The sequence below is a fragment of the Pelodiscus sinensis genome, chromosome 2 (assembly GCF_049634645.1).
Source record: "Pelodiscus sinensis isolate JC-2024 chromosome 2, ASM4963464v1, whole genome shotgun sequence".
In the NCBI taxonomy this organism is placed as follows: domain Eukaryota; kingdom Metazoa; phylum Chordata; order Testudines; family Trionychidae; genus Pelodiscus; species Pelodiscus sinensis.
In genome coordinates, this window is record NC_134712.1 from 79,432,215 (window position 1) to 79,458,898 (window position 26,684).

A 26,684-nucleotide genomic window follows, 5' to 3' on the forward strand; every position below is an offset into this window, starting at 1 on the left:
TTATGGAAGGATCTTTTTGAAAATGACTGGTTTGATGTTTTTGCCTGACGAAAGTGTACATGTCTTTGAGCACCCAAAACATTTGCTGTAAAATAGGATGAGTATGTCAAAATATTATTTCAGTTTCTCTTACTTTAAAAATTGTTGCATCTGTTTAAGTTGGTGCAAGAAGCTGGTACAGAGTACATTGTAATTTGTTGTTTATGGATCTGAAGAATTACTTGTTCTGCTACATGAACAAGTAAATACCATAGTAACAATACTTGATTTTCAGCTGAAGAAATCTGAGTAATAACAGTGGTAAGTAGCTTACCAAGTAATAGTTCTTGAAATCTCATATAATAATTTTTGTTTTGTAACTTAGTAATCTTTATGTTTTCAGTTATAATTATAACATGACTAAAAGCAAAATGTATGTATTGCAATACATCTAGGGCAGTGGTTCTCAAACTTTTTGGCCTGTGGCCCACCCGGCTCAATGCAGACCTTTTTCTGCAGAAAACCACCAGTCAGCCACCCATGATGACAAAACAGGTGCAGGAGGGGGGTTTGGCCAGGAGGTTGGGTGCAAGAGCAGGCTGTGGGTGGGAAGATCTGGGTAGGAGGCTGGGTGCAGAAGTGGGCTGAGGGTGGAAAGTTCTGGGTGGGAGGGAGGGTGCAGAAGTGGGTTGAGCCAGTGGGAGCAGCAGAGAGATCCTCCTGGTGAGCAGTTTCCTGTGCTGTCCCTCCAGCCACTTCCTTTGCCCCGTGAGGCTCCTTCCCACCCAAGCAGGGAGCCCGCATTGGCATACCAACCTCAGGAGAGGGGGAGGTCTGGGGTGTCAGTGCAGGCTCTGGGAGGGTTGGGAGGGGCAGAGAGTGAGTCTTAAGCCTGTGGCCCACCTGCAAGATGGTCGTGGACCACACTTTGAGAACCACTGATCTAGGGTCACCAATTGAGAATCAGTACTCCATTGTGCTAGTCACTTACTCAGAAAAAGCTAGTCCTTGTTGCAAAGAGTTCCACACAAGGCTATGGCAACACAATGTGTGGACTCTACTGAATCTTACATATCTTAGTTGCCTTTTTTATTATGAAGTGAATACTTCACACAAACACAATGACCTTATCCCACATTGTTTAGAGTAAAAGATGATGGTAAGAAGTTGGCATGGAAGCTTAGCATTAGGAAGTTTCACAAAAAACAAAGGATTTAAACTAGTGATTTCTGATTAACAGATGAGAAAGTGATATAATGCTTCAAGAATAAAGACGGGAAAAGGAAGATCATCAAACGTGGACATGAAGATATTACCTCATTCACCTATTTGTTCAGTTTTTCCCTGAAATAGATGTATCCATGTCTATAATTGGCCTAAATCATAAAAATACATTTGAAACATTTTTAATAAGGGGTTTATTTATTAAGAGAGTGTGGGCAGGTACACACAAAACAGAACCTACCCATCTTCTCCCATTCAACCCCTGTCTTCGCAAAGAAAAGTAAGCTGATCAAATTTAGATTACCTTGCTTCAGAAGTACACACACATTATAAAAGACATTTGATTAAAAAAAAAATGACAGGCATTTCCTCCCTGGGGTCAGATAATTCTCAAGAACTGGGTGTTTTGTTAGTTTTCCAATTCCATTATGAAGGACTGAATTTTTGTACTTGAGACTTAGAGCCTGTTCTTGCAGTGAGATATGAGATTTGGCAGCAATATCATTCCTCATTTAGAGTTTAAGTGTTGAAGGCCTTTAAAGATGTATAACAATGTTGAAGGTAGACAGTGACTTGCAAAATAGGTTATGACTGTGAAGCAATAGATAGGCTTCATAAACTACTTAATATGTACCTGCACTAAATTTTTTTGAATTCTGTTTTTATACTTAGAGAGGAACTTGTGAAGTATAAATTTAAATTGATTTGTATGTTGGGTACGTTGCAACCAAATATAATAAAGTCTAGACATGCAAATTACAATTTGTGTGCTGCTATGTAGACATTGATAATTGTTTACTGTAAGTGTGCTGTATATATACACAGGACAAGAGTATTTTGAATGACACACCCAGGCACATATATTCACTCTCAGAAATTCTTGATTATGACGACAATGTCTGAGCTGGCTTGTCAGGGCAAAAAAAATCACTGAATTATTATTAAACATCAACTGTGCCATTCTGAAAGAAGGCATGAAACTATACTTATTATTGCTGTTATCTTTTTACCTGCTTTATATCATCTTAAGGTAACTCAACTGTTTTCCCTGCCATTTAAGTTCTATTATCCCATAGGGATATTTTATCCATATGAATTGTAATACAATGCAAGAATGAATGTAAGATCTGAACATTTCAGAACTACATGTCTGGACAGCATAAATCAGCATAGCTCCAACAAAGTCAGTGGTGCTATGATGACCTATACCTATTGAGAATCAGAAGAGACCTATTCATTCATTCTGACCAATAATGATCAGGTTTTAATTGCAGCCTCCATCCATCCTATGTCCTCTCACTATAGGCATCCTTAGCATGAGTAGGATGCCAAGATGAGTTTTCGGTCTTCATAAGCCTCTCAACTCCTCAAGACTCCTGGTTCCTGCTGAAGGAAGCACAAAAAGGAACATAATTGATGGGTAAATTACTGGAGTGAAACTGCCTAAATGGAAAGGGGCAGACATCTCCAAGGAATGGGAAGAATTCTACAGAAATTCCCATAGACCTACCAGCAACAAAACTAGGATACAGAAGAAAATGCCTCAAAAGACCACTAGACTCTGGTGGTCTCTGCCACCCGGAAGGGTAAGTGAATGGTAGAAGAGACGCTTTTACAAGAATCCCTTCATTAAAGAGTCTAGGAACTTCAACATTTTTCCATGGAAAGAAGATCATTTAGTTCCTTCATCAACACACAGTAAATACTCAGATACATGTTACTTCAGTGATTAGAGTAGGGTGGGCTGTAAGTGGTTTGTGGACTGGATGCAGTTCTGCAGAGTTAGCCCCCAGTGGAGTCATCAAACACTTTATTTAGGTACAGCCACTCAGAGTTCCTTTTCACCATTCCCAGACAATGAGAGCTGTGGGAAGCTGTGGCCTGGCCCACAGCGCTTTCTGCAGCTCCCATTGATCAGAAATAGTGAAGTGGGGCCAACAGAAGCTGCAAGAGGCACACCGGCAGATATGCAAGTAAATAAACATTTGGCGGTTGCCAGGGGTTAACCCTGGCAAACCACATCTGGCCCATGGGCCACTTGTCCACACCTTGGTTAGAGGAAAGTGACTCTTAGAACACTGATTTGACCAGGAGTAGGTTCAATGCTAAATACCCAGTAAGCAAGGGATAACTCTGTGTCTTCTCCCTTTGCACAAGTATTCAAAAGATGGGCTAAAATGGGCAGCTGGAGAGCAAGAAACAGGAGTAGATCTGGAAGGCAAGGCTCCATGTACAAATTACAAGGATTGGACTAAATGCTGTCTAGGGAAGTGATTGATTTGTTTGGTTTATGTGTGTAGAGAGGCGCGGCCCGCCCCGAGGGCCACGCAGGGTCCTCCGCCCTCCCTTCCGATCTCCCTCACCCGAGGTCTCGTCCTCTTCGTGCTCCCCGATCACCCAAGAGCCCTGTCCCGAGTCTGACAGGGTCCGTCCACGCTCGGTCTACTGCGAGTGGCGTCCACGTTGGCGTGAGGGGGTAGGGGGGCTCGGGCCCACCCTCACTCCGAGCCCCGACCAAGGGCCCTAAGGTCTGGGGGGGATACGCCAATTCCCCGCAGTCCTGGTTGGTGGGGGATGGACCCCCTAAACACACCAACCCCCCTGGGTTCTAGCACCCTGCCCTGGGTCGCTTCCTACCTCCCTCGCCGGGCCGCCGTGACGACTAGGTCTCGGGTGTTTACACAGACGGGGTCCAAGGTGCCTCTGTTGGTGCTTCCTCCTTCCAGCTGCGTGTCTGCCTTTCCCCCCTTGTCTCCGGCGGCAGCGCTCCTTTTAAGCATCCCGCTGCACTGACATCCTCCGTAGTGGGGCCGGCACGCCCCCTCCGTGGGGGTGGCTGGCCCGCCAGGGCACCAGTGCGGGTCGACGCTATGGGCAGTGTCAGCGCCCGGCACTCTGGCACAGCTGGGGAAGCGGCGGTGGAGTCGGGCGCAGCTGATTGGGGCTGCTGCTCGGCCCCGCCCGCGGTAGAACAAGCCGCGCAGGGCAGGAACCGGCACGGGGCCGCTGCTTCTCCCCAGGAAGCTGGGGACGGCTCCTGGTGAGTGCGGGGCGCGGGGGTTGCCCCGTCACAATGTGCAAGAGAGAAACATGAGGTATTACGTTAGCTTTGCCCACACAACTTTATTTATGGTTATAAAAATTGGCTCCTGCTGAAAATAAGATCACTACTAACTTCTGATGTCTTAAGTTATACAACTGTTTTCAATTACATATACCATCTTGCTCTGTCCTTGCCTTCCATTCATATGCCACTGTCTATGGTGCTATCCATGAATGGTTAGAAATGCTAAATTATAAAATTGACCATTCAGAATAATCCTCACTGGAAGAAAGAGTAGTACCTCTGTCAGATGGCAAGATGAGTAGAATGGAAACAATAGGAGCTGGGTTAAAGTCAGCAAGCCCATATTGTGTAGAGGCAATGTTGCACAGACATTACAGAAAGATGATTGGCGGACCTTTTTTTGTTTGTTAGTTTTTTGGGGGTGGGAGGAGAGTGGTGGTGAAATTTTTTTCACTTTTTTCCAGTTCTTCTGAGATTGTTAAATAACTGAAAGTATAGGAAGGAAAACATTTTAGGATACATTTTCAGAAGATCATCCGGTAAGCAGCTTTCTTGTACCTTTACAATCATTACACTTGAAAGATGTGTCCAGCCAGATAGCAGGATGTAGCTTTGTTATAAACTATACTCCAGAATTACTGGCAAAAACTATGGTTTGATAGTGAAAAAGATAATATATTTTCACAGATCATTGAAACTACACCCAATAGTAAATATCCCTTTCTGAAGAATAGTCATTTGTGTGTGTGTTTTAATTCTCATTTACTAAGTTTCCAGAATAATAATAACAAATCCGTTTCATATGAGCTTCATTACAAAGAGAAAAAAAATCCTAAACTGCTGGATTCACGGGGATGGCTCGATTGCTCAGTGGATCTGAACAAATTGTCACCAGTCAATGAGTCAGTCATTCTGCCCCTTATTTCCCCTATTATGTACAGTGACCATCTGTCCTGGATTTTCTGGGACTATCCTGATTTGAGCCTCAGTCTTCCCTATCCCTTCCCCTTGTACTGTGGGGCTAGAGTGCCAGAGGAGTGCGGTGTCTCAGTTGACAGGCACACCAAGTAGGCGTTTTCGTGTTTCCCTGCCATAAAGAAAGAAAACATTGAAACCCAGGTGGTTTACAAGCCAAAACATTTGAGAACCACCTAGCTAGATGCACCCCCGGCTCTCACTGCGTTAATGCCGTGCAAGTTGGGTTAATTCAGTTCTATGTCTACGTTGGCAAGATTTTGCGCAAATACTTTTAATGCAAGAGTTTTTGCATTAAAGTATTTGCACAAGAGAGCATCTACAGTGGCATGTGCTTTTGCGCAAAAGCATCTGTGCCAGTGTAGACGCTCTCTTGCGCAAGAACACTCCGATGGCCATTTTAGCCATTGGCCTTTCTTGCGCAAGAAATTAACGTTGCTTGTCTATACTGGCCTCTTGTGCAAAAACAGTTGCGCAAGAGGGCTTATCAGTGAGCAGGTGCATCAGAGTATTTGTGCAAGAAGCACTGATTTTCTACATTGGAACATCAGTGTTCTTGCGCAAGTATTCGCGGCCAGTGTAGACAGGTGGCAAGATAGTGCAGAAAAGCAGCTACTTTTGCACAAAATCTTGCCAACGTAGACGCAGCCTTCCCGTGTAGTTGCATGGGGTGCCTTATGGTGCACAACCCCATCTTTGTTGGTAGAGGATGGGGGGAGGAGTCCTATGACACCCTTTCCCTTGGGTTATGTTCTGTGTCCATCTTAACCTCGGCAGTACCACAGCCAGGTTCCACTATTTGATCTGAGGAAGTGGGTCTGGCCCACGAAAGCTCATCATCTAATAAACCATCTTGTTAGTCTTTAAAGTGCTACATTGTCCTGCATTTTGCTTCAACAGCCAGGCCCGGCACTGCAGTGGTAAGTAGGTGGGGCTACGGCGTCAGGGGCGTGGCTAACGTTCCCATTTTGGTTCGGAAACCTGGTCTCCCTGCCCTGCCGAGAGCGGGATCCTGAGCCCCACCCGCCTCTGCCAGTCCCCGCGGGGGGCTCTGGCTCAGCAGCGCTGCCGCGTCTTCGTGCGGGCCAGGCATGAGCAGCCCGGCCCACGAGCAGCGCCGCAGGGAGGGGCGGGTGAGGGAGGAGCCTAGGCCCACGGGCACGAGCCGGCGAGGCGGGGCCGCGCTCAAGTCCCGTCTCCGCAAGGGAGCCGAGCGCAACCGCGTGGAGCCGACCCCGTGACAGGAAGCGCCGGCGTCTCTTCCGGAGCTGCGCGCGCCGCTTCCTGCCTTTCCACACACACCGCTTCCGGCGCCCGGGCTCCGCTTGCAGCGTCATCGCGAAGGGCCGGTTTGAATGAGACCCTGAGAGGGGGACGCGCCGCAGCCGCCGCCCGCCCGCCCGCCATGCCGCTCTTCTCAGGTGAGCCGGGCCTCCCGCGCGGGCCTGGGGGTCCCGCCCTCCTCGGCCGCGCTGCCCCCGCGGAGCCCCCGGCTGGGGGGCGAGCCCGGAAGAGCTTCCCCGCCGCAGGGCGCCGAGCGGGCCGCTTGCGCCTGGAGCCGCTGGGTAGCGAGCGCGCTGGAGCAGTCGAGTGGCAGCGCTCGGGCTCCGAGCCGGGAGCTGCCCCCGCTTGATAGGAGCGTCCGGTAGCCGCGCTCCTCTCGTTGCAACCGCAAACCAGCGCGGCCTGCTGCCTTGTGCCGTGTGAACGCGGCCGGGCCGCCCGGCGCCGGGGCTCGTGACTTCTGTGTCTGTCCCCTTCCCCAGGAAGCCATTTCCCGGTGCGCTGCCAAAGCGGGGTCTGCTGCGTCAGGGCATGTGCGCTCAGTCGGCGGTTCTTATAAAGATCGTTTAAAACCACTTGAAAGCGTCTTACCTATTGCTCGAAATACACTACTGTTGACCAGACAACGTAATTCTACGCTCATTTCTCCTAATACAGGCCCATCAGCCTGGGCTTTAAAAAAAAAAAGCTGCATTGTGTTCTTGTAAGCACTAGAGAAACTGCAGTTTAGCACAATTGTTTTTCGTCTCCCCACCCGTTTCCAACATGTAACTGACAAAACCTGTCAGAGCCCAGAACTCCCACTCTTTGGTGCCTCTCTTCAGGGAGTTCTTGCTGGTGATCTGCATTTCATTGTTTAGCCCTTGCAGGCACGTTGCAACATTTCAGTGCTTGGCTAATGAACTTAAAATGGGACTGTGAATTAATATACTTCTCTGTCTCCCTGCAACCTGATCAGTGGTTTGCAAATTGGGGCATTGTTTGGAGTTGATGAATATGGCTTCTCAAACTCATTTAAACTGTCTGTTTCTGTGCTGTATTGCCAAAGCACCATTACTACTTGCCCCATTCCCCCCACTATGCTTTCCAATAGATGGCCTAACTTCTGTTTTAGTTGTTTGGTATAATCTTTCCTTGTATTGTTTTATTGCCTTTTCAACAGCACTGATATTGTACAGTATATTTCTGTTTCTATTTCCTCCCATAGCAGCGGATGGGGCGGGGGGTAGGGGAGAACTGGAAGTGAAGGGGAACACAGATTGCCAGGTAAAGCACCCTTTGCCAACCCCCTCACTTTCTCCTTGGCCTGGCAAAAACTTCAATCCAGCAAACCCTGTTATGCAGGATTGCTGAATTAGAGATGCAAGTGTATTAAAATTACCCCCAGCCATTTTCCCATAGTCCACTATCCCGAACCTATATAAATGATGAAAGACCCTGTATTGATTCATGCACACTTTATCCTTTATTGAGAAATCCTAAATTGCGGGTTTGATAAGAACAGATATTGTCGTGACTAATATGAATTGGCCTGATAGCAAATTCTATAATGGGTATATACTACATTTTGTGTTTTTTCAACAGAAGTAACTTTCTGAAATAACTTTTAGAAATATACAACAGCATTTGATATAATACACTGACTGAAAATTTATAGCTGTGCTGGAAAACCATGCTGTTTATCCTGGAGGCTCTCTATCATGGGTTATATGCCACAATTACTATGCTATGCCATGCATGGCTTCCAGATCTATAGCTAAAGAGAAAATTACATGTAATATGCAAATGACTGGAGCTACAGGACATTCCTATTATGTCAAACAACACTGATGTAAAATCATTTTGTGAGAACCAACAGTAAGCATTTAACTGTGGTGATGGGGTAACAGGCTACAAAGTTAATGTGCCATTCAGATAAAGCAAGACTTTTGCTACATATTTGACATGTGCATTATGCAGTTTCATGTAAATAATCTTTGACACTAGGGATGTAAATTTCCATTGAATTGGTTAGCTGGGTAACCAGTTAAAGGGAGTATGGTTGGAGGGGCTGCTTCAGCCCAGCTGGAGCAGCCCCTGCCTGCAAGTCGCCTGGGCTTGCCATAGACAGAAGCTGCTCCAGCTAGGACAGGCCCACAGGGCTGGAACAACCCCTTACAGCCCTCACTGGTTAACCCTGAAGTTTGTGTGACCTGGTAGGGTTAACTAGTTAAACATTCATGTCCCTATTTGCCACCAAAAGTATTAACTTCTATTTAAGAATTGTTTTGTTTTGGAAGAGAATAGGGTTATCTCACAGAGAATTATACTTACTGTCCCATGATTGTTTGGTTGTTGCAATGAGCATGTCTATAGATTGGAATTAACTTTCTAATGATTTCCTAAATCTGCACAGATAAATAGTTTTGCTTCATTTCATTGTGAAACGTGAATTGAGCACTGACAGTATGATGCAGTTGAAAATGAAATTTACACTTGCTTTACATAATCATATTATGTACTTGTTTTGAAAAATGTATTCTAATGGCAGAGACTGTTGAATCTTGAATAATCTTTTCAGACATGTTGATAGTCCACCTGAAACTGAATGTGTGGTGTGAGGGCTCAGGTCAGACTTAGGTAATGTAGTATATACTCAGAAGTTGATTCTAGAAACTAAATAAACTCATGTAAAAATAATGATCCACATGTGTAATGTTGTCTTTGCAGTGAATGTAAAATGGGGGAAAGAGAAATTTGATGGTGTAGAGCTGAATACTGATGAACCTCCAATGGTGTTCAAGGCTCAGCTTTTTGCATTGACTGGAGTTCAGCCAGATAGGCAGAAAGTTGTGGTGAAAGGAGGCGCTCTAAAGGTAGGAATCACCAATAACTTCCTTGTATTTGTCTAATTCTGTTTAATGTTCTGATGAATGTTTAGTCAACAATAAGAATATAATGGTACAAATTTATAAATGCAACCTTGAGCAGTGCAGAAAAAATGTGGTATGATGTGTTGATGCTGTAGGGTCTATTGCTTGTTACTGGCCTTTTGCAAATCTACCGCTTAGTGCCAAGATAGTATGTTGGTATTTTCCTTGTTGCCTAAGAAATCAATAATACTTAACTAGAATTTTCTTTCTTATAGTTTGGTTAAGAATTTTAGTTTGTTTCTGCGCTGCAGGCCAGAAAAAACAATCCAGAACAGATACTTTTTATGCCAATATGCCAATCAATATGACTTGGTTTTGACAATTTGCCTTCTTTTCCTTCCTTCTAAACAGATATTTGAGCTGATCAGTTGTAAAACTATAAAAAGCCATCTAGAAAACAGGACCTTGCTGGGTTTTTTGTTTAGATTGACACAAGATTGGAAAAAGTATAGTCTTTAGTAAAGTCTATAGTATGCTGCTCAGAGACAAATGGCTAATGTTGGTGAAAGTATCTGTTAGCCTTTTGAGTCTTCTAAATATAGTATAAGATTTTAACAGTCGTTTTCTTTCCTTCAAAATAGGATGATGAGTGGGGCAATATCAAAATCAAGAATGTGAGTATCATCAAAAATTCATGGTACACTGCCAAAGCTTATTCATTTTATTGTAGTGATGGTCTTTTTAAGAGTCATTTGTATCATAATTGAGGTGATAGTTTTATGACTTTCAGGAAAACATAGGAATTCTGTAGTGAAGACCACCAAAATAATGGGAGACAATCAAAATTTTCATTGGTATTGTTTTGTAACTGCAGTGGCCTTTAGATTAGGAAATATTTGTCTTTCCTGCTCATATTTTATAGAATTTCCACACTGGGTCTCTTAACATTTCTTTTTCTGGGAATATAGCAAGAGAATCTTGTGAGCTAAAACATGTGAGGAAATGACATTGTCTTCCTGATATGGTTTGAGAGTTTTATTACATTTTACATTGATAACCACTACTCAGTCATTTGTTCTTCTAGGATCATTTCTGTTGTATAAGGTATGTCCTGCTTTCACCAACTTGACAGATGGGCTTTAACTGCAATTTTTCCACTCCCTGGGGTAATGCAAGAGATTCTTCTTGTATTTGTTGTTGTTCTTGCCTTGTTTTTGTTCTTTACTTTTTTTGTTGTTCTTGCCTTGTAGCCTACTGGCTATTTTACTCTACACATTCATGTTGTTTACCCATTATTCTGACCAGCCCAGGGCAGAGGTTGCTCCTGAGGTCTCTGTGATACTTCCTTTCTGCATGAACTTAATAGTTCCCCTCCCTTAGATTAAACAGCAGTCTTGTAGGGAGGGGCTCTTTTAATGAGCAAATAGAGGAATGTTGCTTGATTCTCCTAGCTCTCCAGCACTAATGCAGTGTGTCAGGGTGGTGTGATAGATCAAAGAGATATGGCAAAGGCCAGGGCTCGACAAACTATGTAATCTATTCATCCATGGTGAGTAGATTACATCCCAGAAGAGCCGTGTTCAGGCGATCTGCGCATGTGCAGAATGCCGGACAGCGAGAATGGCGAGCGGGGCTCGCCGTGACTCGGCGAGCCCTGACAAAAGCTATCTCTAGCGATGTGCACTAGGGATAGGTAAAATTGTGATCTTGGATGGTGTACCAGATGATGGTGGCCTTCCTCCAATAATCTAACTACACTTTGGGGTATCTTAAGGAATGTATACTACTTGAGGTGAATCTCTGGTTACTTCTTATTCATATTCTGATGTGCCCTTCTCATCACCAGCACCATACTTTCAAACACTGATTTGTTGGCTGAATGGGAAAAATGTATATGGTGTAGAGCCATCCAGATTATGATGGCAAGCTCCTTTTGCACATGTTGTCCCGGGAAAGGCTATTGCACCAGTATTTTTTTTCACTGACTGTCCACCTCTTGTTCTCTGGGCAATAATGTGGAATACCCCAGCCCATTTTTCCCTCATATCTATGACATATTTGCTACCCTAGACCACAGGGGCAGATGACCATTTTGCGGGGCCCCGGGCAGCATAATTCCGCGGGGCTTTCTGAAGCGCGAGGTCCGGGGCGGCCGCCCCATTTGCCCTGCCCTATATCCGCCCCTGCTAGACCAAATATTTCTCATTTCCTCAAATGGATTCCCCTGTCCTTAAAGGTAGCAGTTCGTTTTTCCCCACTACTATTAGTAATCCCAGAACAAAGTCCACAAGACAATCATCTTGCTAATTAATTCATTAAGAGCCTCTCAGTCACTTCCAAATCCTTTGCCAAATAAGGATACATTTCTTCCCATGCAGAAGTAAGCTGAATTTGACTAATTAGGAGCTTTTTGCACACAGAGATATAGAGATTATAGTAAACTTTATTTTATCCATTCGCATCTGAACATAGTTCTGGCTCCTAATTTCTTGACACCCAAGATCAGACAAAAGGAGGTTAAAGTATTTTCCCTTGAACTGGAGTATGAAAGATGGTTGACTCTGAAAGGCTCAAAAATGGAGTTTTCATTTAAGGGTATTTTGTGGCTCATTAATTTTATAGTCTAATCTGATTTTAGTTAAAGCTATTCATTAGAAAGATCTTGACTGCTGGCTGACTACAGTGGCAAGTCCAGATGGAAACTTGTCAAAAATACTATGAATTTTTTCCTGTTGTGCATTTTTTACATAATTAGAAAGTTAGCAGTCCTACTTGGAGATTAATGGGCTAATTTTTTTAAGTTTTCATGAAGGAAGCATGTTTCAGTAGAAAGATAAAAGAATAAAGCTGTAGTTTCATTTCAGATTTTGTTTCTTTAGTTACCTTTATCTTCAGAAACAATAATACAGTATCAAATAGACGTTATAAGGGAACACTGTTAATTTACCCTCCAGTAGGAGATATCTGAAATTATTAAATTTTAGAGAGATGCAGATTTCTACTTTTCTTGCACTTGTATTTTATGGATGTCTTTAATGTGTTGGATTATATCTGCTGTATTTACAGGGGATGACCTTATTAATGATGGGCTCCGCAGATGCACTCCCTGAGGAACCAGTAGCTAGACCAGTGTTTGTTGAAGACATGACGGAGGAGCAGTTAGCCTCAGCTGTAAGCATATTTTATATCTTAGATTCCATTTTTTTTGAATAACTTCATTTTTCAATAAGGATGTAATAGTGTAGTCGATTAAACGATAAGCAGGTGCTTAATGCTGTTGGCTACACTCAATCCTTTCCCATCTCCCCCCAAGTAAAATTTTTAGTGGGCTAACTGACAGGCTGGTTCAGTCCCGGCTCATGCCGGGTCTTGGCAGCAACCTCTGCCACGACTTTGCGTTATTATGGGAGTAGGGAGCCAGTGCGCAAGCAGTCTGGCTCAGTTCCAGGTTGAGCTGGGTCTCAATATCAACCCCCGTTGTGGGTGTATATTAGAAACACTTTGAGACAGCATGCAGGCAGGTCGGCTCAGTCCCCATATAATGCAGAGCTACAGCAGGAGATGTTGCCGGGGTCCTGCTGGAGCCAGGATTAAGTGCTTGCAATGCTAACACTGATCGATTAATCATGTAGTCAACACAATTTTTGTCAACTTCTCGATTAACGAATTACGTGTTTCTTAACATCCATACTTTTCAGTGTATTCATAATTTTTATTTGAAAGTGGATCTTAAGCTACACTTTATCTTTTATAGTATCTAACATGAAGGTGTTGACAATGTAACGTGACTTAGGAGAAAATGATACAAAGTTTGCTTTAATTTGTAGCTCATTTAACTAATATCATTTAGCTTGAAGCAACTTTATTATGGGATAGTAGAACCTCAGAGTTACAAACATCAGAGTTATGAACTGACCAGTTAATCACATGCCTCATTTGGAACTGGAAGTACACAATCAGCACTAGAGGCAGGGAAAAGCCAATACAGTACAGTACTGGACTTCTCTTGAACAGAGACTGTTACCTGAATCAGATTTCTTGGTGGCTTTTGTGTATTTACAATAGTGTACCCTGAATATATTCTGGTTGTCTTTTGTGATAATTTTGTTCTTGGTTGAAAATTTGAAACTACTTTTCCAACTGCTGGAGTAGAAGGGGGTGACAACATACAGCATGTTGACTGAATCTGATGCACTAAACATTTCTTCGGCCCATCATGATCTACCAGGCCATAGCTGGAAGAAAATATTCTGCAGGGCAGTGAGGCAGTCTGTCTGCTTGTCACTGGCTTGGCTGTGCTGCTGCTAGCACCCTATCCCTTAATATCTTTCATTATATATAAAAATGTTTTTCCTGCTTGGTGAAGAACGATGTCATCACGTCAGCAGCTCTCTCGGTGAAGTGAAAGTGGCCAGAGGGGGAGGAGGGTAGGTGAGCAGAGGGCACAACCCCCTAGTAATAGAAAAGTGCAGTCTGTGACCAGTTACCAAAATTCTGGGAGAGCACTCTCCCTCTCTCCCCCCCACAAAAATTGCTTACCTCCAAAGTAGAAGGAATTTTCTTTGGGAAAGAAGGATCTTGCGGGGGAGTGGGAGGGAATTGATTAAATGTTTGAAAACAAGTTTCCCTAGTTTGGGATTTTTTTTAAATAACTTGAATAGTTTTGTTTCTTTAATTTTAACTATGAGCTCTTTATGATGTTTTTTAAATTAAAGTAGAACAGCCAAGGTGACTTTTGAACGCTGGGCTACTGCACACGTGAAACAATATTATTATAAATATCCATATGTTGACAGCTTTGTAATTTAGGATTGGCATGTATTTTAATACTTACATAAGAGCTGCCTAGGGACAGCTTTGTAATTTAGGATTGGCATGTATTTTAATACTTACATAAAAGCTGCCTAGGGTCTAACAGGAAAATAATTTATACTTAAATGGTATAAACCTAGGAGACTATAGCTATCCAGGTGAAAAAGGAGGCATTCGTCTTGGATAAAATATGAAGAACTTGTTACTTTTTCTTTTATCCAATTTGTATGTACTTGCATTTTTGACACATGAATTTCAGATATGCTTCCAGTCTGTTTAATAAATACACTGCACAGATTGGGTAGCTAGATTAATGCTTTTCCCCAACAAATTTACCCAAATTCATAATTGACTCGTTTTGTATTAATCCTTTTTTCCTGACATCTGGCTCACTTCTTATTAAATAAGCTTTACAGGATACCATAATGTATTTGTGCATTTATTTATAATGATTCCTGAAATTATGGTCCAGTTGTTATTAGTATAAAAGAAATTAGATCAATATTAAAATGTAAACTTGAGGATTTCAGAAGTTTAAAACATTTCTTGAATTCCTCCTTGTACACCAATGATAAAGCAAAATATATTTTAAAATTTTAACCATGGGTTCATTAGTTTTTTAGAGTTCTGCTGAGAATGTAGACATTGTTTTAACCTTGATTTACCGTATATACTCATTCATAAGCCGAATTTTTTGGTAAAAAATATCCCACTGTGAGGAGCAGGGGTTGGCTTATGAGCGGGTTCTTCCATGGTGGGGAGGGGTTGGCAAACTTCCTATGGCTCCCATTGGCTAATGGGCCCCTGCCCACTATGTAGTTCAGCCATATGGTCTTGCCTGCCTGCCACAGCGATCCTTGCTCTGGCTGCAGGCACAGAAGCTCTCAGCTTCCATTAGCTGGTGCTGAGAGACTCTATGCCTTCAGCCAGCACTAGGATCGCAGTGGCAGGCAGGCAGGGTAAACTGTATGGCTGAGCTACATGCAGGCAAGGTAAAAGACCAATGTGAGCCACGGGAAGCAGCGCGGGCTGAGGGGATGTGCTAGCTGCAGGCACAGAGCCTCTCAGCTTCCATTGACTGTATACAGCAAAGAGTAGCCAATGGGAGCTGAAGGGCACTGAGGCTGATGAGCTGTATGCTGGAGGCAGCTTATAAAAGGGTCATTGACTTCAAATTTTTTTTTCTGTGAGTTTGGGGTGTCCGCTTATGAATGAATGGGCTTATGTTCTAGTATATATGGTAAGTTTATTATCACTGTCATTAAAAAGATATGCAAGATTATCAAAGCAATCAGCAAGAATTTTATTATAATTTTATTTTAATTTGAACCTTTGTGAATACTTTTCAAGAGTTTGTCCTGTAAATTTCATTCTATTTATTATACCAAAATGTACATAAATAAAATGAAGCACTCTTTAATGTTTTTAAAAGCACCAAAACACAGTAAATTCACACTAATAAGGTACTAGAACTGGGAAATAAATACACTTTATAAAAATTAAGTTTGTTTAATAGATTTACTAGATGAATTTGTTGTAACATGGTGGTTGATCAGATTTCTTTAATTTCAGACCTCTCCTGTTCAAACACGGTAGTGTCTGAGTTACAGTATGTATACTAAAATTATTTCATCTCTCTTAAATCTTCAAGCACCTTGTATGTTTTCTTGGCAGATGGAATTACCGTGTGGTTTGACAAATCTTGGCAACACTTGTTACATGAATGCTACAGTTCAGTGTATCCGCTCTGTGCCAGAACTGAAAGAGGCCCTTAAGAAGTAGGTTTCAATACAAAAGTAGTAAGATTAAAATTGTTTTCTTTGGATTATGAAGTGTCTTTTGGGTAAAACCGTCTTCCTAATAGTGCTACAGACTAATAGAATCATTGTACAGTAAAACTCCAGTTGACCGGCATCCAGTGGTCCGGCACTCCTGCTAGTCCGGCGCCACCTGGAACCCGGAAGTGCTCCAGGCAGCCAGACAATTGGAGCTGCTTTGCCCCGGGCTTCCCAGAGTCAGCTGCTGGTTAGTTTCAGCAGCGGCTGACTTGGGGTGCCCGGAGCAGAGCAGCTGGGGTGCTGCCGGGTTGGTCCTGCAGCGCCGCCCCCCCATCCCTCTCACACCACCCCAGACCCCTCATATTCCCCCCTTCCGATAGTCTGGCATATTTGATAATCCGGCACCCCCTGGGTCCTAAAGGTGCCGGATTATCAGAAGTTTATTGTATGTGGTACATCTTTGTCCTTAGTAAGAATTCAAAACAGTTCACAGTTTGTGTTGTAAAGTTAAAGCTGCATATTTATAGGAGCTGCAATATTTTTAATAGGGAGTTGATTCTGTCTTGCTAAAAAGTTCACATCCAAATTCTGATCCAGTCTGTTGCAAATAAAACTTCACAAAACTGTTCTGACAGGCTGTTGTGTGATCATCTGCTCTTTGGAGGTTAATATTTTGATCTTGCTTAATGTATTACAATTAGGGTCCAACCAAAATCACAGTCCATTTTGGTTAATTTCACAGTCATGGGGTTTTTAAAATAGTAAATTTCATTATTTCAGCTATTTAAATCTTAAATGTCATTATGTTGAATAGTAATAGAGAGGTAGCTGTGTTAGTCTGCTCTTGCTAAAACAAAAGGAAAAACTGTGTAGCACTTTAAAGATTAACAAGATGGTTTAATAAGTGATGAGCTTTTGTGGGCCAGACCCACTTCCTCAGATCATATTCTGGAAGAGAATTGGCATGACCATATATACCAAAGGAATACAATGAAAAAAGTGAACACATGATTAAACTGACAAATCAGATTTAGTACAGAAGATGGGGCGAGGGGGAGGGAGGGAGGGAATAGTTATTTGAGTCAATGAATGGCTAATCAGGGGTGATAAGTGGGAAGCTATCTTTGTAATGGTTAAGGTAATTAGCATCTTTGTTAAGGCCTGTTTGTAAAGTGTCAAATTTAAGCATGAAAGAAAGTTCTGAAATTTCCCTCTGTAATCTGGTGTTAGTGTCTTTGAAGTAAGATGCATGTAGTAAGGTCTTTAAAACTATGATGCATCTTACTTCAAATGCTCCCTGTGCATTGACTCCTCCCCTGTGGCTTAGGAGTGATGGGGGTAGAAAATTGGAGGATGCAAAACTTCCTGCATCTGGGGATATGATCTAGGCATGGCTGCTCCATGCAGGGAAAATGTTCTGCCATCTGAGCCTGTCACAGAGTAGGAGCCACTGTATAGAACTGGGGAATGCAAGGAAGCAAAGAAATCTGTGCAGGACATGGTTCGGCAAGTGTTCAGCCTTACTTTTCAAGTGCTAACCAAGGAAAGCCTCCTCTTCCAAGAAACAGGAGGGAAAGGGGGAGATAATTAAATGGAAATAGAGTGCATGCAAAATTCATAATAAAATAATTGTTAAACATTTGGTTTCATTCACAGTTTAACAGAAATGATTTGAGGAATGCTAGCCTTTTCTCTGCTTCAGCATGATTATAGCAGAAATGATGGTTTAGAATGAATGTCAAAGCTCTGGACAGTGTATGCTGTCAGGTGGTCACTGGATCTCCCCAAAAGAAGTTTTCACGGTGTTTTTAAAATATTTAACCATTTAACCCCCCTTTTGTAAATTTTAATTCTGGTTGTTTTTTAGATGCTTTAATTTCATGCAAATTATTTGAATCTGTTTTAGGTACGGTGGTGCCTTAAGAGCTTCGGGAGAAATGGCCTCTGCTCAATATATTACTGCAGGTTGGTATTTGGATTAGAATCCAATGTTTTTGCTATTGTGTAACTTTACTTCTTGGCAGCTGGAGTCCAGGAATGCTATTGCAAGTCATCAGTGTGTGTTTTTTCTTTTGAATCTATGCCTTGGGAGTTCCAGATTCATTATCACTGAAGGGTTCATTTTAACTTTTACCAGCTAATGTACTTCCAAGGAAAAAACTATTAGATGCAAAGCATACTTTTGTGCACCTTGCAAAATGTACTGCAACAAAGGCACACTTGAAATAGTGTGGATTGCATACATGAATCTAGGCACAATCTAGCTGTAAATGTTTAAAAGCATTATATCCCTTATTTCTCAAGTCTGTTTTAGAGTAATTGGGACTTTGTAAGGCACTCCTTTTCTTCATTTGAGGTGAACATTTTCCATGTAACCATTTCAGTGGACAATTCTTTTTTTTTTCCTCTTAATGGTAGGCTGTAACTACACTTTTTGAATTCACTGTCCTAGTAACACTACTTTTAATAGATGTTAATCGGCCTTGTAATACCAGTAATCTCAACTACTATCATCAGTATGCCATAATCCTTATGCTAGAGATTCGAGCATTGTAATAGTGTCAGACATTTAATCTCCAAAAGGAAAGCCACGTTTTATTTTGGTGGTGGTGGTGGTTTGGGTAGCAGGAGCTCACAAAGGCCCAGTATCTCTGAGCTCTAACTAGAACACTAGTTAGACCCTCGACATTTGAATAAGGGTACTACTTGTCCACTTTGTTTTCTTTTTTTACTCTATTTCATTGCCCCACTAAGATGCTGGGTCAGCACACTGGGATTTCTACCAGTCCATTTAAGGAAAAACAAAACAAAATAAAGAAGGAAAGGTCCTGTTTGTGGGTATGCCTGCTGATCGAATTTTGGGGTGGTAAGTTCAATGGTTACTCTATACAACCATGCCTGCCCCTTCCCCTCTCACTGCATCTACTTTGTGTCCCTTATTTTCTTTTGAGGTGACAATGTTGCTTCTGAGGAGTCTAATACATTGATAAGTAAATCTTTAGTTAACTCTTTGGTGCTGGGCTGGTCAGGAGCTCCTGCATGACACACAGGCATTTTTAAAGGCATTTTTGGGATAATGCCTCTTCTTGGAGCAATATTTAAGAGCTGTTGTATCAATGGAACAGAAGGAAACAGGCCAGAAAATTTAGTTCCTTTTGTTATAAAATAACATTAGCTATATCCATTGGTATGAAAGCTTTCATGCCTCAGTCTCCTTACCTGTAAAGCATATATCATAGGCTGTTGTAAGCAGCAGTCAGTGTCCATAAAGCACTCTATAAACTTAGTGTTGTATAATGGGTACATTTTTAGGAATAAGATTAATATATACTGCTAGGAGTGTGGGGAAAAGGTGTGTGTGATGCCACTCAACATACTCTTAATCAGCATCATCCACTGCTAATAGTTTTTGAAATCTCTGCACTTGTGTACATTCACTTACTTTTCCTGGGTGCAAAGTTTAAGTATTCTCTGAAGAATTTTAAGTGTGGAAAATCAAGTTTAGTTTTGGTATTGTCAGCAATAAGTGACATTTTTATTATTACATTTCTATGGCTTTCAGTTACAGAAAGCGAATCTTAACCCTGAACACTTTTTAATATTTTTAGATGTAGATGTGTTACAAGGACATTGTGCATCAGGAGTGTTAAATAGTTTCTGATGAATGTAAATTCCATTTTGGGACTGTTAGTGAGGAACCCGATTCCAGTGGCATCAAAGGGCAAGGCACTGTGTGCCTATCTTTCATATTTGGGTCATTTGTTATACCTGTTGTAGTAATGCTTGCAGGCATATTTTGCCAGTGCAGTTGTTGTGCCTACTGTTATACAATTTGGCCCTATCCTGAAAAGCTCTAATTTTATGCTGTTAAATAAGTGTTCCCTTTGAACATTGTCGTCGTCTTGCTGTTCATTTTAACTACTAGTTTGCTGTAATATTTTAAGTGGATTTTTAAATTAATTTCCTTTCAAAACTTACTTGCTTTATTTTTAAGCTCTTAGAGATTTGTTTGAGTCCATGGATAAAACATCCTCCAGCATCCCGCCCATCATTCTCCTGCAATTTTTACACATGGCTTTCCCACAGTTTGCAGAAAAAGGTGATCAGGGCCAATACCTGCAACAGGTAAAGACTGATACTTAAAGTATAATATATTGTGCGGTATTCAAGCAATACATTTCTGGAGATGTATTTATTAAATAATTTATTCTGTCATAGAATATAGTTAGAACATAAGAACGGCCCTACTGGGTCAGACCAAAGGTCCATCTAGCCCAGTATCCTGTCTACCGACAGTGGCCAGCACCAGGTACCCCAGAGAGGGTTGACCGAAGACAATGATCAAGCGATTTGTCTCCTGCCATCCCTCTCCAGCCTCTGACAAACAGAGGCCAAGGACACCATTTTATCCCCTGGCTAATAGCCTTTTATGAACCTAACCTCCATGAATTTATCCAGCTACTCTTTAAACTCTATTATAGTCCTAGCCTTCACCGCCTCCTCTGGCAAGGAGTTCCACAGGTTGACAACACGCTGTGTGAAGAAGAACTTCCTTTTATTAGTTTTAAACCTGCTACCCATTAATTTCATTTGGTGACCTCTAGTTCTTCTATTATGGGAACTAATAAATAACTTTTCTTTATCAGCCCTCTCCACACCACTCATGATTTTATAGACCTCTATCATATCCCCCCTCAGTCTCCTCTTTTCTAAACTGTAAAGTCCCAGTCTCTTTAGCCTCTCCTCATATGGGACCCGTTCCAAACCCCTAATCATTTTAGTTGCCCTTTTCTGAACCCTTTCCAAGGCCAAAATATCTTTTTTGAGGTGAGGAGACCACATCTGTACACAGTATTCAAGATGTGGGCGTACCATAGTTTTATACAGGGGCAGTAAGATGTTCTGGGTCTTATTTTCTATCCCTTTCCTAATAATTCCTAGCATCCTATTTGCCTTTTTGACCGCCGCTGCACACTGTGTGGAAATTTTCAGAGAACTGTCCACGATAACTCCAAGATCTCTTTCCTGATTTGTCGTAGCCAAATTAGCCCCCATCATACTGTACGTATAGTTGGGGTTATTTTTCCCGATGTGAATTACTTTACACTTATCCACATTAAATTTCATTTGCCATTTTGTTGCCCAATCACTCAGTTTGGTGAGATCTTCTTGGAGTCCCTCACAGTCTGCTTCTGTCTTGACTATCCTAAACAGTTTGGTATCATCTGCAAACTTTACTACCTCACTGCTTACCCCTTTCTCCAGATCATTTATGAATAAGTTGAAAAGGATTGGTCCCAGGACTGACCCTTGGGGTACACCACTAGTTACCCCTCTCCAATCTGAAAATTTACCATTTATTCCTACCCTTTGTTTCCTGTCTTTTAGCCAGTTCTCAATCCAAGAAAGGACCTTCCCTCTTATCCCATGGCCATGTAATTTACATAAGAGCCTTTGGTGAGGGACCTTGTCAAAGGCTTTCTGAAAATCCAAGTATACTATATCTACTGGATCCCCCTTGTCCACATGTTTGTTAACCCCTTCAAAGAACTCTAATAGATTAGTAAGACAGGATTTCCCTTTACAGAAACCATGTTGACTGTTGTCCAACAAATTATGTTCTTCTACATGATTCGCAATTTTATTCTTTACTATTGTTTCGACTAATTTGCCCGGTACTGAAGTTAGACTTACCGGTCTGTAATTGTCAGGATCGCCTCTAGAGCCCTTTTTAAATATTGGTGTCACGTTGGCTACCTTCCAGTCATTAGGTACGGAAGCCGATTTAAAGGATAGGTTACAAACCACAGATAATAGCTCAGCAATTTCCCATTTAAGTTCTTTTAGAACCCTTGGATGAATGCCATCCGGTCCCGGAGATTTGTTAACATTAAGTTTTTCTATTTGTTCCAAAACCTCCTCTAATGACACTTCAATCCGGGACAGTTCCTCAGATTCATCACCCACAAAGGACGGTGCAGATTCAGGAATCTCCCCAACATCCTCAGCCGTGAAGACTGAAGCAAAGAAATCATTTAGTTTCTCCGCAATGGCTAAATGCAAAATTGCTTCTTACGTCTAGCTTTTAAAGTCCAAAAATCATTCTGTAGTCTTTTGAATCCTAAAAAGCCAGATCATAGATTCATAGAACAGTAGAACTGGAAGGGACCCTGAGAGGTCATCGATTCCAGTCCCCGATGTTTTTGTAGAATGTAGAAAAAGTTGCATGAAGACTCAAACACCAGCTCAGTCAAATTAGTACTTTTGGAATGGCAATAAGTTCAGCGTTAATGAAGTGTCAAATTCCAAATGTCACGTTATAATTAGGGAATTGACGTTTAGTTTCGTAATATTACATATCTAAAATAATAAATGCCAATTACTGGTATGTAGTCAAATTTCAATATTCTGTGTTTTTTTTATAGGATGCTAATGAATGCTGGGTACAAATGATGAGGGTACTACAGCAAAAGCTGGAAGGGGTAGAAGGTGATGCTCTTATGGAGGTAATTGAAATCATCTTATAGTCTATGATTCTGACTGTACATAAGGCTATAAAATGGTATTCATGACTTGTTGGATGTGCATATTGTAGTAGGGTCACCAGTGTAATAGGTCAGGATTTACTGGTGTGATGTCCTGACAGGTCTCCTGCTCTGTCAGTGATGATAACCAGAAGGTTGCATGCATGTGTGCTCAATCATATGTGCTGTGTTGAGAAAACCCCCAAAGACCACAAATCAGATAAGGATCTAAGGTACCCAGCCAGGTTTATTGTTGAGTGAAGTACAGTAATAATTGTCAATTGACTCTACTGAACCACTACACATCTGTAACAATGGACTTAGCTCAATCAGTGGGAGGTCCCACTGCCCCCTAGGCTGAACAAAGATTGCCCCTCCAAAATATCACTTTATATACAGGTACAAGCAAGTTACACCTCACTCCTGAGAGGGTGGTAACCTGATATGACTCTACTTAGATACCACTCATCACACTGTACCTTGTTCGATTAGAACATCTATATCTATTATGCTGTAAGTTCAGACTGTTTCCTGAACCTGAGTCAGTATCTTTGGGGAGAATGGGTACCAAGGTCTTTTTTTTTTTTTTTTATGAGCTGGTGGTACCATCCTTTAGAACGTGCTTTCAACTTATGACCAGTACCAATTACTGTTCTACACCTGGGCCTATTACCAGTTAGTGTTTTGCACTCTCAGCCATGTTTATGCCAAGTTCTGTGAGCAGGGGCCTCTCTCTTGCTCACAACTTAGCTTTGCTTTATATTAGCCAAGTTTTGTCCATTGTTAGCTAGGCCTGTGCTGCATGGACTTATGTTTTAGGCCCTCATCTTACTACATATATCAATAAGTAGTTGAACCAATTTCATTAGGCTGGAGCACACTACCATGTTTTCCTTGTGTTATGTTTATAGACTAGTAAGTGTAAATGCCCCATGATTTTGAGGGACAGTACAAAGCCCTCCATGCCATTTAAATCCCATATTGATGTGCCCGAACTCTGGAAAGTGCCTCCCTATGTAATCCAGGGTGGAAGACCACAGTGGTTATGGGTCTCAGGATCGATGCTTGTTTGAGTCTAGTGGCACTAACATTGTATTCATTCAATACGTCTTTGGCTGTTACTGAAAAGCATCTTTGTGCTGTGTGGAATCAGAGAGGGATGTCAGCAGGAACGCTGTGGCAAACAAAGGATTAGCTTTGTCAACTCACTGAGAAGTTTATTTCCTTTGGGGTTAAGGCTGAGATTTCCTCCAAAGTATATTTTTTATAAAATACATTGTGGAAAGTTTGGGGTTAAAAGGTCACTGGTAAAACAGCTTCATTTATAATTTAAAAAGTATTCTAGAGTACTTTATCTTTCAGTGGAAAATAAAGCAGTGCTGTTCTTGATAACACAGACGCTTGTTGGTTTTTGGTTTAAAGAGACTGCTTTCATAGTAATTAAATATTGTTGGTGTCTAGTCTGATTCTTTTTCCTTCTGATATGGAAATTTCAACATACTTACTTTTCTTACATTAATGATAGGTGTGTGTTCTTTTGGAATGACTAGGCATTAATGAACTTTTAAAAGTACTTGTCTGAATGAAAGTGACTTATTTTTGTTTGCTACTTACAATTATAATAAAGGAGAATCTGTTTTGCAGACAGACTCTGGAGCTACAGCAGCAGCCTCTAAAAAGAAGAGTTTAGTTGATCAGTTCTTCAGCATTGAATTTGAAACAACGTATCCTAAGGATTCTAAATCAAGATGTGAAGAGCAGTACTGATTTAGTAATTAAATGAGGGGATTTCACATATAAGGGATAGGATAACATAAATTAAAAGCATAGTCCAGAAGAGGCTACAGAGAGAAGATACCTGGGTAAAAAGTGTGCCTGGTATTATAGAAGCACATAAAAGGATATTAAACAAAAATTAGAATAAGCAGTAACAGGGAAAATGGTGCCTTTTGGGGAAAAAAATCCAACCCAACCTGAAACATACACGGTGCTTCTCTAGAGACTAACAACATTTGAAGTTCTTTGCCTAGGGAAATGTTGAAAGTCTACTTTTACAGGGATGCTTAACAGTATCTGAATATAGGGGGGAGGGATAGTTCAGTGGTTTGAGCATTGGCCTGCTAAACCCAGGGTTGTGAGTTCAATCCTTGTGGAGGCCACTTAGGGATTTGGGGCAAAAGTTTGTCAGGGATGGTACTTGGTCCTGCTGTGAAGGCAGGGGTCTGGACTCAATGACCTTCAAGGTCCCTTCCAGTTCTAGGAGATAGGCAATCTCCATTAATTTTAATTTAATATAAATATGGCTAGATTCTTAACAATGTATAAAACATGGAGTAGACTGCCCCTTTCCAGAGGAATTTTGTCAAATGCAAAAAAGAAGTCTCACAACCTTCAGAGGTGAGGAAGTGGGCCCATACACAATTTTTAGGCAGTAGGTTTTTAAATAGAAAAATAATGTGTTTAGGGAGGTGGATCAACACTGGCATACTCAAGGGAAGTGGCATTTCAGGAATAATGTGGTATTCTTGCACATCTACCTGTAATGAATTTAAATACCTTATTTGGGGCCTGGGAAATATTTTTCTCTGGACATATGGGAAGGACCTAAGGCAGTTTGTTTTCCTTTCTGAGATATTGAGAAGGAAATGTCTGTTAAGCTCAGGGTAGCAATCACATATAATTCTCTAGAGTGTAAAGACAGGCATTAGATCTTAGGTCTTTTTGGAGCAAGAGGGTCATGCTTTTCTGTTCTCATACCATGGACATCATCTTAGTATTTCAGCCCCTAAATTGTGGCAGGAACAGATTGTGTAGTGTAAGAGAATGGATGCATAGGTCAGTGGCATGATGAAATGAGTCCACAGAAAGTTTGGGGTGCAGTTTGGAGGACGGGGAGAACATGGCAATGGAAGGGCATAGTGGAACAGAGATGAAGGTATGGGGAAGAGAAGAATTAGTTGATAGGAGGCTAGGAGTGTGCAGTAGAAGAAACCACAAAAGAGGAGAGCCTGGTTGTAGATAACCTAGCCGACAGGTGATCCACTGAAAGGAAGGAAAAGGAAAGGGGAGGATGGATAGAGTTACAGAAAAGAGGAAATGATGAGGACACTAGTTAGAGAATTAGGGAAGAAGGAAGGGGAAAGGAAGAAGGTGTTGGGGGGGTGGGGGGAAGAATGTGTACCACCTCTGAAGATCTGATTTAGTCATAGCAGTTATGACTTCAGTGGCTGAAGCTGGGGCTGTGCCCACTCGCCCTCCTTCGCCCCCACAGCTTTGATTGGGACTGTGCACCTCTCTGCAGATTTGATTGGGGCTGCAGCCAGGATTGCAGGCTACTGCCGCAATGGCTGGAGCCAGGACTGTGCATCCTTCCATGTGGCTGCATGTGGATCTGGAACTGTGCCCACCCACGCACTGTGGCTGGGGCCATGCACCCTTACCATGTGAATTTGAAAGGAGGGCTGTGCTCCCTCTTCTCCCCCACCACTCTGGGCTGCAATGAGGGTCAGAAGCAAGGCTGTGTCCCTCCCCAATCATGGCAGTGGGGCTTGTTCTCTCATTCCGTCCTTCCCCCTCTCCCAAATGGGGCACCAGCTGTCATTCCTCTTCCCTCACTAGCCCAGCTCCCTGTTTATTTGGATCGTGTATTCCTGTGAATATTTGTCTGACTTTTAGTAAAAAAATAACTGACAACATTTGAACTTTAACCATCAAAAAATACCAACCAGTTTGCAAAGAGAAGGCTAGTGGTTTAAAAGCAGTGTTTCTCAACCGTTCTGTATAAAGTACTCCTTTTTCACAAAAAAAAGTACACATTAAACTTAATCATAGCCGGGCGGGCGATGAAATTTTTGGGTGTAAAAAATACAAAATAAAGCGTTGTAAAACTTAAAACAAAATTTCAGTTTCCCCAAATTTCAGTTGTGTTGATGTACCCTCCAGACTTCTCTTTAGTATTCCTAAGGGTACTCGTACCACTGATTGAGAAACACTGGTCTAAAGAAGTGGGGGAGCCAGGAAAATAGCAAATGTAAAAGAACTTTTCTCTATTTCCCTCATTCACTACCAGTAGAGTGTAATATTGCAGCAGATGCCAGGATTTAATATTGGCAAATTAAGTCGAGCAATTAATTTCCTGGTAGTAAAATGGCCTTTACAAGGCGAAGTATCAACAAAATGTTTATTGCGA

The 26,684-nt window shown here is 41.9% G+C and overlaps 1 protein-coding gene and 1 long non-coding RNA gene across 2 annotated transcripts in view; one reads left to right on the top strand and one right to left on the bottom strand.

Moving 5' to 3' along the window:
- Nucleotides 1-2,444: 2,444 nt before the first annotated feature.
- Nucleotides 2,445-4,146, bottom strand: LOC142827109 (uncharacterized). The gene is made up of 2 exons (XR_012901532.1): nucleotides 3,841-4,146; nucleotides 2,445-2,589 (listed from the first exon to the last, which is right to left on the bottom strand). It is a non-coding gene; the product is annotated as an uncharacterized LOC142827109 (long non-coding RNA).
- A 2,238-nt stretch (nucleotides 4,147-6,384) lies between these two features.
- Nucleotides 6,385-26,684, top strand: part of USP14 (ubiquitin specific peptidase 14) — a 38,039-nt gene continuing 17,739 nt past the window's right edge. Inside the window, exons 1-9 of the mRNA XM_075920914.1 lie at nucleotides 6,385-6,666; nucleotides 9,239-9,384; nucleotides 10,023-10,055; nucleotides 12,448-12,552; nucleotides 15,868-15,971; nucleotides 17,878-17,936; nucleotides 19,966-20,096; nucleotides 22,397-22,477; nucleotides 24,140-24,219. Of these exons, the coding sequence (XP_075777029.1) occupies nucleotides 6,651-6,666; nucleotides 9,239-9,384; nucleotides 10,023-10,055; nucleotides 12,448-12,552; nucleotides 15,868-15,971; nucleotides 17,878-17,936; nucleotides 19,966-20,096; nucleotides 22,397-22,477; nucleotides 24,140-24,219 (755 nt within the window). The 5' untranslated portion in view covers nucleotides 6,385-6,650. The remainder of the gene's footprint in view (nucleotides 6,667-9,238; nucleotides 9,385-10,022; nucleotides 10,056-12,447; nucleotides 12,553-15,867; nucleotides 15,972-17,877; nucleotides 17,937-19,965; nucleotides 20,097-22,396; nucleotides 22,478-24,139; nucleotides 24,220-26,684) is intronic.